The sequence below is a fragment of the Thamnophis sirtalis genome, unplaced genomic scaffold (assembly GCF_051295495.1).
Source record: "Thamnophis sirtalis isolate CommonGarterSnake01/CBP01778 unplaced genomic scaffold, rThaSir2_p1.2 scaffold_6, whole genome shotgun sequence".
In the NCBI taxonomy this organism is placed as follows: Eukaryota; Metazoa; Chordata; class Lepidosauria; order Squamata; family Natricidae; genus Thamnophis; species Thamnophis sirtalis.
This window is the reverse complement of record NW_028261386.1, coordinates 76,526,339-76,543,979: the sequence shown is the minus strand read 5'-3', so window position 1 is coordinate 76,543,979 and position 17,641 is coordinate 76,526,339. Positions and strand designations below refer to the sequence as shown.

The 17,641-nt window shown below is 39.4% G+C and overlaps 1 protein-coding gene across 7 annotated transcripts in view; it reads left to right on the top strand.

Moving 5' to 3' along the window:
- Positions 1–13,986, top strand: part of MAP3K4 (mitogen-activated protein kinase kinase kinase 4) — a 104,143-nt gene extending 90,157 nt beyond the window's left edge. For all 7 annotated transcript variants that reach the window (XM_087718215.1, XM_087718213.1, XM_087718214.1 and 4 more), the window contains 9 exons: positions 2,342–2,422; positions 4,186–4,377; positions 5,458–5,528; positions 5,908–6,024; positions 7,373–7,532; positions 8,923–9,045; positions 10,829–10,935; positions 12,409–12,588; positions 13,429–13,986. In XM_087718215.1, coding sequence (XP_087574341.1) covers positions 2,342–2,422; positions 4,186–4,377; positions 5,458–5,528; positions 5,908–6,024; positions 7,373–7,532; positions 8,923–9,045; positions 10,829–10,935; positions 12,409–12,588; positions 13,429–13,449 — 1,052 coding nt within the window. In that variant the 3' untranslated portion in view covers positions 13,450–13,986. The remainder of the gene's footprint in view (positions 1–2,341; positions 2,423–4,185; positions 4,378–5,457; positions 5,529–5,907; positions 6,025–7,372; positions 7,533–8,922; positions 9,046–10,828; positions 10,936–12,408; positions 12,589–13,428) is intronic.
- Positions 13,987–17,641: the final 3,655 nt, after the last annotated feature.

Here is a 17,641-nt window from a genome sequence, read left to right as displayed (position 1 = left end):
GAGCCTAAGAGCATCAAATAAATAAATAAAAGCATTTTTAATGTTGGGTAAAGGTCCAGAGTTCATCAGATATCACCAAATTGGTTTTTAAAAACTTTTTTGCTTCCTTTAGGATTGCTCTCTCAGATCTTTAAATAAGCGCATGAGATCTTGGCCCAGGCAGGCATAGTAGTCACTTTTTTTCCTGGAAATGAAATAGTGAAAATACTTCAAGTAGTTTCCTGTTGCAAAAATTAGCACTCATTTCCTTTCAGCACTTTTTAATTTAAAAAAGTAGCTTCTTTGTTAAGATGCCGTTGGGATTTTAGCTTGAATACAGATAGTCTTCCATTTACAACACTTCATTTAGTGACCATTCGAAATTACCATATTTTTCAGAGTATAAGACGCACCTTTTTACCCCTTGGGGAGAGATCATATCTATCGTTTCAGATCGTTTACACAGCGGTCTACAAGTCACTCCTTCATCTATTTCTGGGGAGGAGTCTCGTGGGCATATCTGTAAAACTTGTAGACCCAGTTGTATTGGATCCTGATGGCGTCATACCCATGCCTGGATGATGTCTCCACCTACTTGGAGAAATGTTTAGTCCTGCCCTGTTGTTTGGAGAGAAAAGCGGATTTTTGATTGATAAAAGGCTTACCCTTTAGGATGATCGAGCCCCCACACATCATATTTTTGCCCTCCCCAGCCCCAGAAATACTTTGCAGGCCTCCCAAACTCTCTGCATGCCTTAGTTTTCAGAGGGTTTGGGAGGCCTGCAGAGTGCTCTGGAGGGCCGGAGAGGGCAAAAACTTATTTAAAAAAATTACCTCTTCAAAATCTTGGTGCATCTTACACTCTGGTGAGTCTTATACTCCGAATTTTTATTTTTATTTTTAAAATTTGCCTCTTCAAAATCTTGGTGCATCTTATACTCTGGTATACTCCAAAAAAAATACGGTACAATGACACTGAAAAAAAGTGAGTTATGAACATTTTTCACACATTGTAGCATCCCTCATCGGCTCAAGGTTGACTCAACTTTCCATCCTTCCAAAGTCAATAAAATGAGGACCCAGATTGTTGAAGGCAAGAGAGGGCTGTAAAACACCATGAAGTGATATATAAGTGCTATTGTCTTTGCTCTGGTCATGTGAACAGAATATGAATGCTTGTCAACTGGTTCATATTTATGATGTTAACAGTGTCCCGGGGTCATGGGATCATCTTTTGTGACCTTGTGTCAACCAAAGTCAATGGGGAAGCCAGATTCACTTAACAACCATGTTGTTAACCTAACAACTGCAGTGTGTCATGCCACTTCTTGCTAATTGTGGCAAGGAAAGTTATAAAATGGGGCAAAATTCACTTCCTAATTGTCTTGCTTAGCAACAGAAATTTGGGCTCAATTGTAATTATAAGTCAAGGACCACCTGTATTTTTTAGTCAGGGTATGAACATTCAAACTCCATTTCTTATACAAAGAAGAGTACTTCATATAGTTAAGTTATCCTTCACTAGTCTTTATGGCTTTTTCTTATATTTAATGTGCCCCATTAAATATAACATTTCCAAGATCCACTCTGTTGCACTTAACGAAGAGAATGGTCTTCATTTATTCCAGTTACTTTGCTCTTCGCTTTCCTTTTTGGAGAGAGGCTTTCTAGTTCTTCACTTCATTATTTTCTTCTGCGCAGGTCTATTATTATTTTTTTACATATATTATTAAATGGAATGTTTCCATTGTTTTTCCAGAATATTCATTTTAAACTATTGCAGTGGAGTCAAAAAGCTGTAGCATGCTTCCACTATAAATTTCAAATAACTGCTTTCCATCAGCAGGGCATGATGGGGTATACAGGCTGTATCTGAGGATTTGCTGATCCTTGAGAACTTATTTTTCTCATGGGTGGGAAAATTGCTTGTAATGTATAGAAGGAATAGGGGATGCTTGTTCCCTGACTGATTCTCCACTTCTAACCTACCATATTTAGAATAGGGGTGGGGAACTATGGCCCTTTTATGACTTATGGACTGAGCATGGCTGGCTCAGGAATTCTGGGAGTTGAAGTCCACAAGTCATAAAAGGGCCATAGTTTCCCACCCCTGCTCTAGGATAAAGAATAGAACACGAGGGGCCCAAGGCTTATGCTGATCATAACTAAGTACTCGATTCATGTATATATGAATAGTATCTCTTGTTAGGGAGCCCTGTTCACATACTCGTAATAGCATTCACTCTCATTTTAACATAAACAGCAATTCTTAAAAGCTACTGACCAAAGGGTAAGAAATCAGTTGTTGGCTCGTGTGTGTGTGCCATACATTTCTTAACAGCATCTCTTTGTATTTTCACAGAGCCATCTTATCCAAAAGGTGATACAAGTGGAACAGCCCGACGAAGTTGGGAGCTTCGGACTCTTATCAGTCAGACCAAAGGTGATAAAAATAGTTTGTTATTTTGACAATAAATGTATTTCAAACTGCCCTTTCATAGTAGTTGTCATTTAGTATTTCTCTCAAAGGTTATTTTTCTTACAGTTGCATCCAACTACATTCATATTATTGGTTCTTGAACAAACCAAGCTTGTTCTTTTATTTCCTCCTTCAAGCATATCCTTATATTTATCCATATTCTAGATAGTTTCAATATAGAATAGGAAGCCTTTGCCCTCAGATGTTACTTCCTGATAACAAGAGTCCCACAGCCAGTGATGACAGATACAGGTTCAAAATCATCTAGATGGCCCTGGCCCTGTTATATGGGATATAAAAGGAGGATTAAATCAGTATCAGTCCCTACATTTTTATTTATTTATTTATTAGACTTATATACCGCTTCATAGGGCTTTCAGCCTCTCTAAGCGGTTTACAAATTTTTTTTTAGCAAATTGAGTCAGCAACTTGCCCCCACAGTCCGGGTCCTCATTTCACCCACCTCAGAAGGATGGAAGGCTGAGTCGACCTTGAGCCGGTGAGATTTGAACCGCTGAACTGCAGATCACAGTCAGCTAAAGTGGCCTGCAGTACTGCACCACATTTTTCTTGCTAGTAACCATCCATGGAGCGTGTCACCTTTGTTCAGTACAAATACATCCACATATATATACATATTTGGAAACCAGTGTGGTATAGTGGTTAAGGTGGTTAAAGTGGTTAAAGACTAGGAGCAGAGAGACCCAGATTTCAATCACCCCTTAGGCATAAGATGGCTAGGTGACTTTACTCACTCACTCGCCTACTTGAATTAGGACATTGAATCAACCATCATGTATTGGACCAGTATGTTAGATTGTCGTCTGGTGTGGGGGGAGGGGGGGAATAATCCCTGAATGCATACAGGAGGCACAATCACCAGACAATGTTGGTTGCTGCTCCAATCTAAGCCTTTCTTACTTCCACCTCCTAATCAAGTGCTCAAAGTGGGATTATGCAGCCTAATCGTTTTTCTCAGTGCAGGCATAGACATAGACATGCAGAGAAGTAATGTGGGGGAATAAAAACACCCAGATGCAATACGTTGCAAAGAAGGACAGTTGTAGGAATTAGGTATAAAGAAGGACTAGGGGTGGCCTGATAGCTGGGTTCCAATATTTTAGGGGCTGCCATAAAGAAGATGGGGTCGATTTATTTTCCAAAGCATCAGAAGGCAGGGTAAGAAACAATGGATGAAACCTAATCAAGGAGAGAAGGATCCTGGAATCAAGGAGAAACTTTCTAATAGTGAGAACATCAACCAGTGGCAACAAAGGCAACAATCCATAGATGCTTTTAAGAAGAGACTGGACAACCATTTTTTGACATAATATAAGGTCTCCTGCTTAAGCAGGGGGTTATACTAGTATACCTCCAAGGTCCCTTCCAACTATGATGAGGATGATGTAGTAAATCCAACTCCTTCTATCCTGCTAAGAGGGGTGAAAGTAATCTAAGAACCATGGCTGCATGCCCAGTTTTTACAGCTGAATGTATATATGAATTTGAATCCCTGGGGAGAGATGAGAAGTAATTATCTTATAAATATTCTAAATATATATCTTTAATAAAATAAATAATCAACTTTTTTTATTCTAAACCTTTAGGATATTCAGACCATTGACCAGTATTGCCTCGCTAATAGTTTTCATACTGCTTTAATGGTATAGGTAAATAACTGCAGTTCATTCCTAATCAATGCTTTTGCCTATTCTGTTTCTTTCTAGACACGGCTTCCAGGCAGGGACCTATGGAAGCAGTTCAGAAATCTGTCCAGCTGTTTGAAGAAAAGAGGTACCGGGAAATGAGACGGAAAAACATCATTGGCCAAGTTTGTGACACGCCCAAATCCTATGATAACGTCATGCATGTAGGCTTAAGAAAGGTCACTTTTAAGTGGCAGAGAGGAAACAAAATTGGTAAGTTTCTAGGGAACTGCCGCTTGATATTTCAGTTAAAGAAGGGAGTTACATTTATGCTTTTAACCCAGAAATGTCATCCATGTGTCTTCCTGCATATTTAATTTTTACCTAGCTCAAGGACTTCGCCTTTGTCAACCTGTGCATTTATAATTACTGGTTTATTTAAAAAGCCATGAAGGAGTAAAGCATACTAAATCCAGAATATTCTGTAAGTTGTTGCAGGTGATTTGGAAGTAAAATCTGTCCTGTAATGCAACTGTGTAAAGCGAGGTACTTAAGGTTAAATGACATCTATTTTACCTAGAAATTATTACTTTGGAATTGGGTGGAATAAGTCAGGAGCAGAGTTGGGTTCCTACAAGTTTGGACTGGTTCAGGTGAAATTGCATGCACACCGAACCAGTAGTAATGCCAGCAGCAACCCACCCCTGGTCAGGAGCTAGGTCTGTGTTGGCGAACCTATGGGCACCCATGCCAGAAGTGGCACGCAGAGCCCACTCTCTGTGCAGGTTCTGTTGCATGCATGGATCCGAGATAGCTGGTTGGGTGCAGATGCATGCAGCGACCAGCGGCTATCTTTTAGGTTCATGTGCGCACCGGAACCCAGAAGAGAGCAGCTGACCACTACATGCATACGCACTGGACCAGCTGTCTGGCGTGCATTTGCGCAACGGAACCCAAAGGTGTAGCTGGCCGTCATGCACATGTGCACCAGCCAGCTCTTCTGTTCCGGGTTCCGGTGCTCTGGTGTGCATGCGCTCCAGTTTCGGCACTCAGAGCCAAAAACGTTAACTATCACTGAGCTAGGTGATGGTGTTAATAAGCACGCTTCATAACAGAACTATCATATGTGACATTCTGCTCTTTGTGTGTGTGTATTTAAAACACTTTCTGTTTAAATGCCTCTGTGTTAATTAGATTGTTCATTCCTAAAGTATTCAAGGCACCTAACAAAAGAATCCACACATATTTGTGTAGATATTCTGCACAAAATGATGTATGACTGACTTATACTGAGAAGACATAAAAAATATTTTCAGAGTGCTTAGATTTCTTTTTTAAATTACAATTCTGCAGGAGAAGGCCAATATGGAAAAGTGTATACCTGTATCAGCGTTGACACTGGTGAATTGATGGCAATGAAAGAAGTAAGCAATATGCTTGTAAAACAATTTTATATGTTTATCTTTTTTGTTTGTGCAATTTATTTAATTATTCAAATGGTAACTTTTTAAATTAAGTCATTTACTATGAGATAATGCCTTTTTCCTACCAACATATCTGCTTCTTAGTATCAGAAGGAGAGGCATCCCATTGTATTCAACCTAGAATGAAAGCAGGGGGGAAATGACAAGATTAGAAGAGGAGAGACTTCTGTATTATCTGCACAGATCTGTGATTGTTCTTACTCATTCTGTGTGATAGAACAAACAGATCTCTGTGTGGTTTCAGCATTGCTTTTCTCCAGTCTTTTTTTTCCTGTTAACTTGGTTTGCAACACTCATGAAATATAATGTCTTTTTGCAGATAAGATTTCAACCCAACGATCACAAAACGATAAAAGAAACTGCAGATGAATTGAAAATTTTTGAAGGCATTAAGCATCCTAATCTGGTCCGCTACTTTGGTGTAGAACTTCATAGGGTAAGGAGACGATAGTCACTGACTTTTGCAGTTAACATAGAGTATAAATTAAAATTGATTTAGTTAATAAGAGTACCCGGGAACGTTGGTCTGGCTTTGTGTTTTTAAGCTATGAATCTGTGTTTCGTTTTGTTTATGGAAGTAAGTATCTGTAGATGGTTCCAGGATTACAATTGCTATTTAGGAAGCAAATTAAATGTGTGAGAAACATGGTCCAATTTTCCAACAAAGAGCAGTGGATTTAGTTAAAGGATTCATAAGGGTTGATCTCTTAACCTTCATCTATTGTAATTTCTCTATCCCAAAGGTATTACTAGTTGACGAGAGAGAAAATCCAGATGTAGCTTACATATTCATGTTACCTTTCTTCCTTTCAAAATTATTAGAAAATTGAAACGGTTAGCAATTAAAACTGGAGAACGGTGAAGACAAAAAAGGATTCTGTTTGGCCTTTCTATAAAATTGGTATTTGCACTGGGACTTCTAGGGATGAAATGGCAAATTGAAGATTACATTGGTAAAAGTGGAGCCTACAACCACAGTGGAATAAAGAGCCGGCAAGTAGGCCGACTCTTTGTAATCTTTCTTTGGACAGAAGCAAGCTTGAAATTTCCCATAAATTATCCAGGCAATTATTCCTCACGAGGAGTCCATAGGTATCTTGCTGGGCCAGGGTAAGCATGGTTGGTGGGCATGGCCAGCTCAATGTTACTCATGTTGGGGGCGCCTGTGGTGGCCCAAACGCTCTGCCAGTGCCAAGATGCTCTCCCAAGCTCCGTTTTTGGCTGTGACAGCCTCCTGCAACCCTCTGCCAGCAAACATGGAGTTTGGGAGGGCTGCTTGCAGCCCTCACAAACTCCATTTTCAGCTGCGACGGCCTCCTTCATCCTCTGCCAGCGGAAACAGAGTTGAGGAACCTCCATTTTCGCTGGCAGAGGCACTGCAGGCCGGTCCTTCACTCTTTCCAGGGCAGCCCCATGAGCCAGATCTCAGCACCCCGTGGGCTGGATCCAGCCCCTGGACCTTGAGTTTGACACCCTGCTCTAATATAATGAGCCCATTGCAAGACGAAGCCTTCTTTCCTGAAGATTATGGAGTGTAACCTGCCAAGTTTGTGTTGGTAGAGCACAATTTTTCCTTGTCTAGGGTTGTGAGTGAACAGCTGGGAAGTTTCTGGGTCTAAGTGAAAACTAAGAACTCCTAGCTTCTTCTCCATTGTCTTTAACTACACCAAAGTAGCTCTCCTATTTCACATTCAGAGCTCATTGGACCATACCTATAAACGGAGAACTGCATTCTACCTAGTGGGGATGTCCACTTCTTAAACTTCTTTGCACCTCAATTACAGGAAGAAATGTACATCTTCATGGAGTATTGTGACGAGGGGACCCTGGAAGAAGTGTCAAGGCTGGGCCTCCAGGAGCATGTTATTAGACTCTACACAAAGCAGATCACAACTGCCATCAATGTGTTACACGAACATGGTATAGTGCATCGAGATATTAAAGGTAGAGATTTATTTAGATTTCTCTCTTACTTTGGATTGCCTAAAAGACTTTTGTTTAAAGCAAAATGTAGATAATATACAATTTAGAAATCAATTGCTTCGAATAACATGCTGCATGATTTTCAGCGTTTTCCAGTTCCTCTTCTCCACAGTTGATGTTTTAAGAGAGGTTTGCTTGCTTGCCAGCCAGAATTGATGGCTCATTGTACCTTTGACAGTTGTGATCAATATTTATAGATAAAGAGAACAAAAAGTTATTAGGAAATAACAGAAAATGTTGATGCTTCCCACTGAATCTTGAAGGGCGCCTTTGGACTGTGACCATGCTTTGCTGATAAACGAAATCACTTATCAGGACACAAATGGGGACACATTACAACAATAATTACATCAGCATACACAAAAGAAAATATTACATGCTGACATTTAGGAGATTGTTTAGGGACAAAGAAGCAGGAGGCAGTTATGCTTGACTACATGATATTAATGGTTGTTTTTCACCATTAGCTGAAGCAGTGAGACAGACCTGCCTGAATGCTGCTCAGTTTCTGCTTCTCCTACTCTTGAAAACCATTTTCAGTTTCCATAGCAATGTACTTAGGAGGCATCCTGCCAATGGAAGCTCTTCCTCCCTTTCAGAGCTTCAGCTGGAGTAGAAAAATAGGAACAACTGCTATCAGTCTTGTGGGATCAGGAATTATGCAGACAAATGAGAGGTTTTCTTCCCAACTCTTCCTTGTTCTTAAGAGATCATGAAAGGGATATAAAACGAAATACCCCCATCTTTTATTTGGAGAATGCAGGAATGCTGCATCAGAAATAAGATTCAGATAAATGAATCAAAGGAAATGTGAGTGATTCCCCCATTCTTGATTGCATGCAGGATATTTATAGGAATTTATAAGGAAGAATACAGGTAGTCCTCAACTTATGACCACAATTATGCCCAAAATTTAGGTTGCTAAGTGAGAAATTTGTTAAGTGGGTTTTGCCACATTTGTTAAGTGAATCACTGCAGTTGTTAAATAAATAACATGGTTGTTGAGTGAATCTGGTTTCCCCATTGACTTTGCTTGACTCTAGGACACTGCAACCGTCATAAATGTGAATCAGTTGCCAAGCCTCTGAATTTTGATTACATGACCGTGCAATGATCACAAGGGGGAAAAATGGTCATGCCACTTTTTTTCAGTGCAAACAGCCACTAAACGAACTGTTATAAGTCGAGGACTACCTGTATTAACTGTCCCTATATTTATAATGCATGGACATTTATAGTTGAGCCTGATTGTTCTGAAACAATTTGGAGCTAAAATCTTCTGTAATGCTTAATTATGAAATTTCATTCATTCATTCTATCTATTTATCTATTTATTTATTTTGGCTTTTAGGAGCAAACATCTTTCTTACATCATCAGGATTGATAAAGCTGGGAGATTTTGGCTGCTCAGTAAAATTAAAGAATAATACCCAAACAATGCCTGGAGAGGTGAATAGTACTCTAGGAACTGCTGGTAAGGAAGAACATACAACGAAATCTCTATATATAACACCATCTAGGGGCCATTGAAATTCTCTACTGTATGCTATTGAATTCATGTCTTGATTTTATTATGAGAATGTTAAGTTCTGATCTACAACAAAAGTATTCCAAGTACTGGCTTAGCGGCCGTTTAGGTTTACAAGATTGGTCAACATTGCTTAAAGTCCTGCCACCTTCTGGAATATCAGTGTCACTACACAGCTGTAAATCTAAATCAAAAATCAAATCTTCAGACTGCATTATCCTGATTGTCTAAACTGTGCACATCAGTGAAGTGCTCATCAGTATTACCTGTTGCTATTATTATCTTTGCTATTATGCAAAGAGATTTTATAGAGTTGTGTACCTGTTTGGATGCAGAACAGAAAAGGTGTTTTGGAAGGGCTATGCGTCCACTTGGTGCACCTGTAAGCCAGTTCTTAAACCCCAACTTTTCCTTGCTCTCACTAAAGATGTGTGCAGCATTAGAAAAATAGGCTTATGCATTATGAAGACTGCAACTGGATATGATGGCCTTATTGCACCTTGTTGATAATTCAGATCAAATGTGAATTTTCCTCGGATGGCATGATTGCTGTGCATGGAGCGGGGGGAAAATGCAAGGATTCTCAAAGAAAGCCTGGACTTGGGTTGTGAACCACATCCACATCACACTCCAAAGCTACTGTATTTTTTGGAGTATAAGATGCTCCAAAGTATAAGACGCACCTAGCTTTTGGGGAGGAAAACAAGGGAGAAATATTTGCCTCTGCCTCCCAGCAATTTGCCACCTTGAAACAAACAGCAAACAGTTCAGACAATATACACTGTTTGTAGTGTTGTATTTCAGACTATACTTGTACAGATGCTGTTAAAATTGATGTGATTTCTGGAAATATAGTTATTTGCTATTTAAAAGAATAGCACTTTTTAAAACAATAGCACTGGGCCATTTCAGATCAAGCATTTACAGTATTTTAAAAAGCTTCTTAATTTTGTTAAGTTGTCTAGAATAATAATAAAGCAGTCTTTAAAAAATAAGTCTAATAATTTGAATTCTATAGGCATTTATAGTTAGTGACTTACCTCCTTGCAGCGAACAGCCTGATTAGCACAAGAAAAAAAAATCTGCCTCTGCCTCCCAGCAATTTGCCTCCTGGAGCAAACAGCAAGTTTCACTTTCAATTTCTTCAGATCATCAGCTGTTTCAGGCTGCAGGGATTGTTATAGCCTATTGAAGCCTCTGCAAGCCCCCGTTTGCTGCAAGGAGGTAAATTGCTGGGAGGCAGAGGCCACAGGGTGGGCATTTATACATTCAGTATAAAGACACACCCAAATTTTCACCCTTTTATAGAGGGGGAAAAGGTGCATCTTATACTCTGAAAAATACGGTACTTTTCATCATTTGGATCCAAGTAGCTATGCACTATTAAGGCTTTTCAATATTAACTTCTAGCTTTGTACTAGAGACATACAACTGTGTGCGAAACTATTTCCCTTGCACTGGAGTGAGTGGGACACCTGTTGCTCTTTCTTAAAGAAAAGATATCTTGGAAAGGCATAATAAGATTGGTGAAAATGCTTCTAAAGTAAGCACAATGTCTACGTTAAATTTACGTAGAATAGCTAAAGATTGTGATTTGTACTTAGTAACTTGGTAGCACAGATGGGTAGCTTACAACTGGTCTTGCTTTGGTTTCTTGGACAAATCCTTTTGTTTTGAAGCCTCCTGTTCTTTTTGTTGCATAAACGTGTTCCTTTGTGTTTTTTCAAAGCATACATGGCTCCTGAAGTGATTACGAGAGCTAAAGGAGAAGGCCACGGGCGAGCAGCAGACATTTGGAGCCTTGGATGTGTTGTGATTGAAATGGTCACAGGGAAGGTAGGTCTCCTACATGACATTCAATCAGTTTAGTTACTGAGGATGCCCTGTGGATGATCTAAAACTGATGGCATGTGCATGACGGAATGCAGAAGAGCTGCTCCGACTGCCGAAACTGGAACGCACATATGCGACAGAACTTGGAAGAGCAGCTGGCTGCTCCAAGTCCAAAAGTGCATGCATGTGACAGGATCCGGAAGAGCAGCTGGTCGCTCTGAGTGCCGAAAATGGAGCGTGCATGCGAGCGTCGCAGTGCCAGAACCTGGAAGAGAGCAGCTGGCAGGTGCGCATGTGCATGGCAGCCAGCTGCTCTCTTCCGAGTTCCACCCTGCACATACATACATACATGCATGCACTCCAGTTTTGGCACTTGATGCTGAAAAGGTTAACCATCCCTGATCTAAAACATGCCATTATTGGATTTCTGGGAAATTAAATAACTTGAACTTTGCTCAGTTAAAAGTGACTGGCAAGAGAATAATTAATTTTGACTGAAAAACAGAACACACTCTACTCACCTTAATAAAAAGAACTATTCAATTGATAAAATTTATTATTTATTATAATAAATAATATATATTTATTAAAGTTGAAGTATGACAGAATTTTGTCCTTGCAACATCATTTTGTTCGTTTATATTTTTGAGCATAGTTAAAGAACTGAGAAAGTCTTCACAGACTTCTGCTATCTCCAAATAGGGAGTTAAGCTAGTTTTCAGATTTCAGATAAGTCAATATTGTAAATGAAGTCCAACTGGTATAAGTGCTGCTTGGGAACATTGATGCATTGCTTGATTATTAATGGAATAGAGAACTAACATATTTTTGGAGTATAGGATGCACTGGAGTATAAGGCGCATCCTAATTTTTGGAAAGGAAAATAGGAAAAAAAGTTTCTGCCTCTGCCTACCAGCATCCATCAGTAGTAATATGGCTAGCGTCCTTGCAGCAAACAGCAAATGGCCTGGCCAGGTTCAGCAGCCTGATTCAGCAGGAGCAGCTGATTGAAGGGTGGAATACCCCCAATCAACTGTTCCAGGCTGCAGGGATTGCCACAGACCATCACCCCCTGTGTGCCTCGCATTTTCAGGGGGTTCCAGGAGGCGGGAATCCTCACTGTGCTGCTCATTATCAAAATCCAAGTGAAAGTGAGGATCCCCACCGCCTGGAACAGCCCGAAAATGCGATGCATAGAGCAGATGGGTGGGGCTACATTCAGAGTATAAGATGCACCCAGATTTTTCACCCTCTTTTTCTGGGGGAAAAGGTGCGTCTTATACTCCGAAAAATATGGTAGCTAAATCTTGCCCATTGATTGGAATTGTCTGCAACTCCATGTGCTTATTTGTGAATACTCAGGGTTATTTGTTATGTTTATCAGAAGTTATTGTTATCAAAAAAAGAAATGCACCAAGTCGTATAGTCAGTGAGAAAATTCAATTTCTCAACCTAGACATTCCTGCTTTGTTACAGAGACCCTGGCATGAATTTGAACACAACTTTCAGATTATGTACAGAGTAGGGATGGGTCATAAGCCTCCGATTCCTGAAAGGATAAGTCCAGAAGGAAAAGGTTTCCTTTCTCATTGCCTGGAGAGTGATCCAAAGATGAGATGGACAGCTAGCCAGCTCCTCGATCATTCGTTTGTCAAGGTTAGTTAAGCTTGACTATTCTGGTTAGTAACTGTGGGGGTCTTATTACACAAGAGTAACTGTTTCAATTAAAAAAGCTTGTGGATTTTAGTTCTAGTCTCCATAAGCAATTACAACACGTTTTTCTTCTTTTAGTCTCATCACAAGAACTGACACAGCATAAATAATTCAGTAGTACAGAACGCCTAACTAACTGGGAGAGAAAGACATTGCTTGCATTTGCAGAGTTTTCCCCCATTGGCAACTTCCAAATGATTAGGCTTTGTGTGCATTGGAGCAAGGCACAATGCACAAAATTGAGATAGGGCACAGTTGGGAGAGCATACAGTTTCTCTGCCGGGCTAGCATCTTTAAAAGCAAAATTATCCTAACCTGGTATGCTCCATGGCCATAACTTGCTGGAGGTGGATAGGTGAGGGCATGAAGGACATTGGCTGGAATCCAGATCAGCAGAATTCCAAAGTGTGATGTTTGACTTAATTCAGGGGTAACCAACCTTGGGAACTTCAATACTTGTTGACTTCAACTTCCAGATTTCTTATCGGTGGCCATGCTGGCAGTAGAATTCTGGGAGTTGAGGTTCTTATACCTAGAAATGGCCAAGGTTGGGAAACACTATCCAACAGCATCATTTGTGCAGTTTTCACACCTTGGAGGATCAATCACTTTTCTTGAAAAGAATGATATAATTTTGTCTACATAGTAGTTACAGTAGATCTTACCTGAACTACAGTGTAAGATACCTCATCTGAAGGAGTCACTGTCAGGAAAGGAGAAGCATACCTTTAAAAGAAAAGTCTAATAGGGCTAATTATCTGCTCTCTCCTTATTACCACCCAGGTGTGCACAGATGAAGAATGAAGCTATGCACATGGTTGCCTGTACTCGGGTGAAGTATTTTTGAATCACTACTATATGTAATATTTACATTTGGACTGTGTTGAGACACAGGAATATGACTCAAGGCCTAACATGACTGAAGACTGCACAAGTGACAGGCGTCACTTTTACTGCTGCTGCTGTTTGTTTCCCTTGGCACCTGTTGTTCCCCTTGGCAGCCCCCATGAGTTTAAAGAAGCTGCATGTTTCAGTGAAAGTGCCATTACTACTGTATAATGGACCATGAACTTATTTTTGTCCTTTCTCTGTTTCTCAGATGACTGAGAACTGTAATGTTAATATGTAGGATTTTTGAACTTTTAGGTTCAAAAACAAAGTTAGTGTTATATCAGGCAGTCTGAACCTTATTTTTAATCTCCTGTTTGTTGAGTGCACTGACTGTGAACTTCTACTTTTCTGTTTTTTTTTGTTTCTGTTTTTTATTGGCCAGCTTGATTTGTTATGCAGATGTTGATTGAAGAAATTTAAAAGCTTTTTCTCAATAAATGGTTTATTTTAGGAAGTCTTGTTTCCTATTTTGTTGTTGTTCCTACTTAAATGGCTATATCATTCTCATGAGTCTTATGTGAGGCTTGCACTTGTGTTTCAATGGTATAGGTATTTAAGCTATAGTTTGGATAGACTTTTCATTTTCATTTTTGGGAAGGTAAGTAGCACCCTTACTATTGCTCACAGGGATGTCCTTATATGTTGCCACCAAAACTCAGTTGAAGTGTGAATCCATATCTTTAAATGTAACTGATGTAGGAATCAGTTATGTCGCTCATCTGCAGTTATAGTCTTCAGTGACGTATCAGGCTATGGTTTTAATTCCTTACTATTACTGTGGTAGTTCATCAAACCAAAATTCAGAGTTGCAAGTGTTATGATAATAAATAATTCTTTTTGAATAGTTCAGTGGCTCATTTCCCTAACCAAGTACCAAGTATCAAATTTATCTCATAGAGAAAAGCGGTTGGCTAAGAATAGCTAAGTTGCATTATCAAAGCAAAAGTCTAGCAAAGAAGATTCTAATTCAATTCATGCACATTTGGCTACCATTATAAGGGCTTAAACTTAATGTTCGCAGTTCTCTAACACAGGTGGCTGAATTGCTAATTGCACGTTTAGATCAGATGTGGCTTTTCCCTGTACAATATCCATATTTACAGTTCTTTTAAAGACACATGCATGTATCACCCTTGATATACTGAAGTATGCTTATATTTAGCATTGATTCCTCAGCATCCTCCTATTTGTTAATGATGTGCTGAAAAATACATTTACAATCTCACATCTAAGTTTACTGCTATTTTAGCAACAATCAAGCTATACAGAGGCATTCATAACAGAATTCTCAAAACCAGAAAATTTGCCCCATTACAACACAAGTTGGTTGAGGTTTACTGCGGATTTTCTTTGGCATTTGGATATTACGATGACATTTGGGTTAAAAGTTGATTAAAACATGGCATCTAGGGTCAGTTCACTTTTTTAGACTGAGGGCGATGTTTTGTCAGAGAAGCACTAAATGTTTAATTTTGCTTACATTATACTCCATGTTTTGCATTTCATTTGGTTCTGGAAGTTGAAAGAAATTAAGGAGCAATAAGACACAGCTTTGTAAAATAACGTAATCCTGCTGTACACGAAATAACTTTTCTGTTTCCAAGAAATACATCAAAAATAACACTAGGCAGGAAGATCCACTTGGCATTCCGATCAACATTATCCATTGAAAAGAAAAGTTCAACAAGAGATTCTTTTTTCAAGTGAACTTTGAAAAGTGGTAAATGTAAGGGTGGAGAATCATAAGTCCATTAGAGTAATAAATAAATAAGTAATGGATTGAATGCAGCAGTAAAATGAAGTGTTTTGGAAATCACTAGTTTAGCATAACAGAAAAGTGAAACTAAATGAGGGAATTTTAAGACATTATCGTAAATGTCCCCATACTACAAGTAGTCCTCGACATTTAGATTGTTGCTTGAAAACCACTTACAGGTAGTCCTCAACTTAGGACTATAATTGAACCTAAAATTTATGTTGCTAAGAGAGAGAATTGCTAAGTGAGTTTTATGATATTTCTTGTCACAGTTAAGTGAATCCCTACAGTTAAGTTAGTTGTTTAGCGAATCTAGCTTCTTACTGACTTTGCTTGTCAGAAAATGGCAAAAGGTGATCACCCTGAAACACTGAAACCATCATATATCAGTCAATTGCCAAGCGTTTTGATAACATGACCATGGAGAAGCTGCAGTGGTTGTAAGTGTGAAAAACAGCCATAAATCATTTTTTTCAGTGAGCTTGTATCTTCAAACAATCAAATGAAATGTTGTAAGTTGAGGACTAACTTATATCAGGAATGAACTTACCTGCATACAGGTCCACTGGATTAATTATAACAGACATGTTGAAAGCAACATAGCTAAGATAAAAGGACAAGCTAACCAAAAAAATCTGTTGCTTGGAGTCTGCTATAAGTCGTCAAAGCTGTCAGAAGAGGAAAAGCAGGAATGATGTTTCAAAAAAATTGAAATGGTTTTGATGAAAGGTTTCAACTGTCCAGATATCTGCTAACAAGACTCATTCTGCCAAATATATCAGCTAAATTCTTGTGTTGCTGGTAATTTTCTCTTTCAAAAGTACAAGGATATTTCTGTTATCTTGGAATTGGTCTTTATTAACAGGTTCACTGAGTATTTTTAAATGGTTGGGTCATTGGGTTACTAACTACTAAAAACAGTCTATCTCAAACAACGTATTTTAGAATGCTAAACAAACCATCGTAGTATAAAAGTTGGTTTGTTACTTAAGCCACAGAACTACAGGGCGGGGCATAACCTTTTCCTAGGGGGTCACAGCAACACTTGTAATAACAACACAAATAATTCATACACCATTCGAAAGCCCATCAAAAACTGAGTTTATTGACACGATTTAATAGTCAGTATGACCACCATTAGCCCTTCGAACAGCATTCAAACGAGGTGGATAAGAACACAACAAATCTTCAAACAGTTCCGTTCGATTTTCCAGATTTTTCAACAGAGTTTCCAAATTCATTCTCAAAGTTTCAACCGAATATCGATTTTGACCTTGCTCCTGAATCATCAGAGCTTCCACTTCATCCTTAATTATGGCCCCAATGTTCTCTGCCGGATTGAGATCTGGCGAATTTCCCGGCCAGACGTCATTGCCCCAAAATTCGACATTGTTTTCCTTTAACAATTGCTGAGTCGCATTTGCACGCATGCAAGGAGCTTTGTCATGAAGAAAGACAGCCTCACCAACCACCAAGACATTGTCTGGATCACTGAGAAATGGAATGACATTCTCCAATAAAATTTTCTCACGGAAATAACTGCCATCCCAGGATTCCCCTTTATCCTTCAAAACCCAATGCAGTTTCTTGGCTGTGAAAATGACGAAAATCCCGATGCAAGTCGGATTGCGAACGATTTGTCGATATCGTTCATGTTTGGCGATGTCGTCGACGTCTTTAGCCCAAATTCGATCGTTCTGGAAATTCGGTTTTCGAATGGCATAAACGAAGAATTCGTCAGATGGCGCCAAATGAAGAAAGTCTTCCTCGGTCCATTCAGACAACCAATCGCACAACCAAAGCCGATCTTGAACGTGTGTTTGAGTTTTCAATGGTTTGCAAATGACGTGGAATGGCTTCAAACCTTCTCGTTCTCGATATCGGCCGATTGTCCTTTGATCAACTCGTTTTCCACGAATTTGAAGGATTTCTTGGGCCACTTTTCGGTTTCCTTTTCGTTGTTTGCGACTGCCAGTTACAATGATGGCTTTGCTTTCTTGGGACAGTTGCAGAGGACGCCCTTCTCCAAATTTTGTGAAACATTCTTGGGCTGTTTTGTTCCAATTATCAGTAACCCAATCCGGATGACGTTTCAATTTGTTTGCAATCCATTTTCGATTGATAAACGTCGCTCCAGCATCGCGAGCCTCTCGAAAGGCAATGCATTTTATTCTGTCAATGATCCTTTGTTCTTCCGAATCGAATTTTCCAGCCATTCTTAAAGCAAATTTAACATTTAATAGCTCATTCAATTCAGTTTTTTATGGGCTTTAAAATGAGGTGTCGCGGAAGTTGTAAACTGCTGTCGATCTTGCTGTGACCCCCTAGGAAAAGGTTATGCCCCGCCCT